At 34.0% G+C, this 1,652-nt stretch overlaps 1 protein-coding gene across 2 annotated transcripts in view; it reads left to right on the top strand.

Annotated features, from left to right (window-relative positions):
- The window catches only part of SALL3 (spalt like transcription factor 3), a 27,427-nt gene extending 26,055 nt beyond the window's left edge, over positions 1-1,372 (top strand). Inside the window, exon 6 of one of the 2 annotated variants that reach the window (XM_090039545.1) lies at positions 287-1,372. In XM_090039545.1, the coding sequence (XP_089895671.1) occupies positions 287-344 (58 nt within the window). In that variant the 3' untranslated portion in view covers positions 345-1,372. The other variant, XM_090039543.1, reaches the window with a different exon arrangement.
- The last annotated feature ends 280 nt before the right edge of the window (positions 1,373-1,652 follow it).

The following is a 1,652-nucleotide window of genomic DNA, read 5'->3' as shown; positions in this document are numbered from 1 at the left end:
AACTTACACTTTGTTCAAAGTTTTGGCACATAGAAGCAATCAATCTTTTTTCACTTGATTGATGCATGGATATTAAAGCTGAAGTATAAGACCACGAAAAACACGGTAACAGCTATTATGGCTGAACAATGTATTCTGTGAGAATCTTTCTATAATGTTGCTGCCCAAGGTAATCTAAATTTAAGGTCAGGTACTGTCCCTTCTCAGATACTAAAAGTGTCAGCAGACTTGTTTAAAGAAAATGGACATTGCAGCACTGATATACAGTACCTTTATATTTTTTCAGGGGTCATCAAGGTTCAACAATTACCGTTGGGGCAATTCAGGCATCCAGAAACTCCTGAGTTGTGATGCTGGCTCTGCTACTGACATGCTATAGGGATGTGTCCAACCTATTCTGAAAGGAACTGAGTGGTTTCACCTACAGGGGGACAGAGGGTACTAACTCCTCTTTGCAGAGACAACCAGCGCTTTTACAGTATTCCCCATCTGTAAAATGGGGATAATAATACTTATGTACCTACCTCACAGGGGTGTTGTGAGGAATTGTTTGTTTGTACAGTGTTTCAAAGATGGAAAGTGCTAAGTATTATTTCTCATTTTAGAGAGTTTACAGTACATGTATTATTATTTATTATTTGTGTTCTGGTAGCACCTAAAAACCCCAGTCAGGATTGGGGAGCCATTATGCTGCATGTTGTACACTCACATAGCTAGAAATATGAAATTCTACCCAGTAACATTTCTCCTCAGAAGTATTCCATTTTAAGCATCTGCTTTATAATTCTAGTAGGTTTCATTCAATTATTTAGTTTTTTCTAACTTGATTATCAGTTCTAGACTATGGCATTTCATTTTTTTTTTTTTGAGCTTATGTTGATTACCACTAAAAAAAAAAAAAAAAAAAGACCACAGCAATTTTCTATGGATAATCTAGAATCAAGTCTTGCAATCAGTGGAATTCTACTGTACTTTTGCAATTAAAGCTAAAAGTTAAAAAGATAAAAGTGTGTATGCGTGTGTGTGTGTGTGTGTGTGTATATATATACTATATACACAAATATATAATATACATGTGTATATATACATGTATTTTTTTAGTTTGTTACTTTTTTAGTATGAATTCTAAAATGTATCCAAAAATAGGAGTCTCATCAGTTCCAATTACCGCTAAAAACATTGCCAAATAGTGCCAGCCTTCAAGAAAGATAGGCAAACTGGGAATCCTGACAGCAGAAAAGACATATTGTTGCAAAATAGTTATACTCCAGTGCATTTGCAGAGAAAGCTTCCTAAGTCACAAATGTTAAAATCCTTCTCTGAGTCATAAAGGTCATTACTTAGGTTACGTTTAAACTGATTATTATATCCGAATGAGTCACTCATTGTACATGATGTGTTAAAATAAATATTTAATTATTATAATTCCCAATGTAATTGCTTGCTATCATTTGGATGTACTATAGAAAACAATTTGCTTTCCTAAATTGGCCTTATATATTTAATATCTTTTAGTATGTAAGACAGTACACAAGTTAATGGCCTTAAGGAAAGAGAATCTTTCCCCCCCACCTTATTTAAGAATCCCATCTTTAGATTCTAACACCTTTACACATGTTTTGTGGTACCTTACAGTATCAGTCCCATTGATT

Source organism: Crocodylus siamensis, chromosome 3 (genome assembly GCF_052110815.1).
Source record: "Crocodylus siamensis isolate JL-2025a chromosome 3, ASM5211081v1, whole genome shotgun sequence".
In the NCBI taxonomy this organism is placed as follows: Eukaryota; Metazoa; Chordata; order Crocodylia; family Crocodylidae; genus Crocodylus; species Crocodylus siamensis.
Note: the sequence above shows the minus strand (reverse complement) of the source record. Positions and strands in the feature narration are given on the sequence as shown.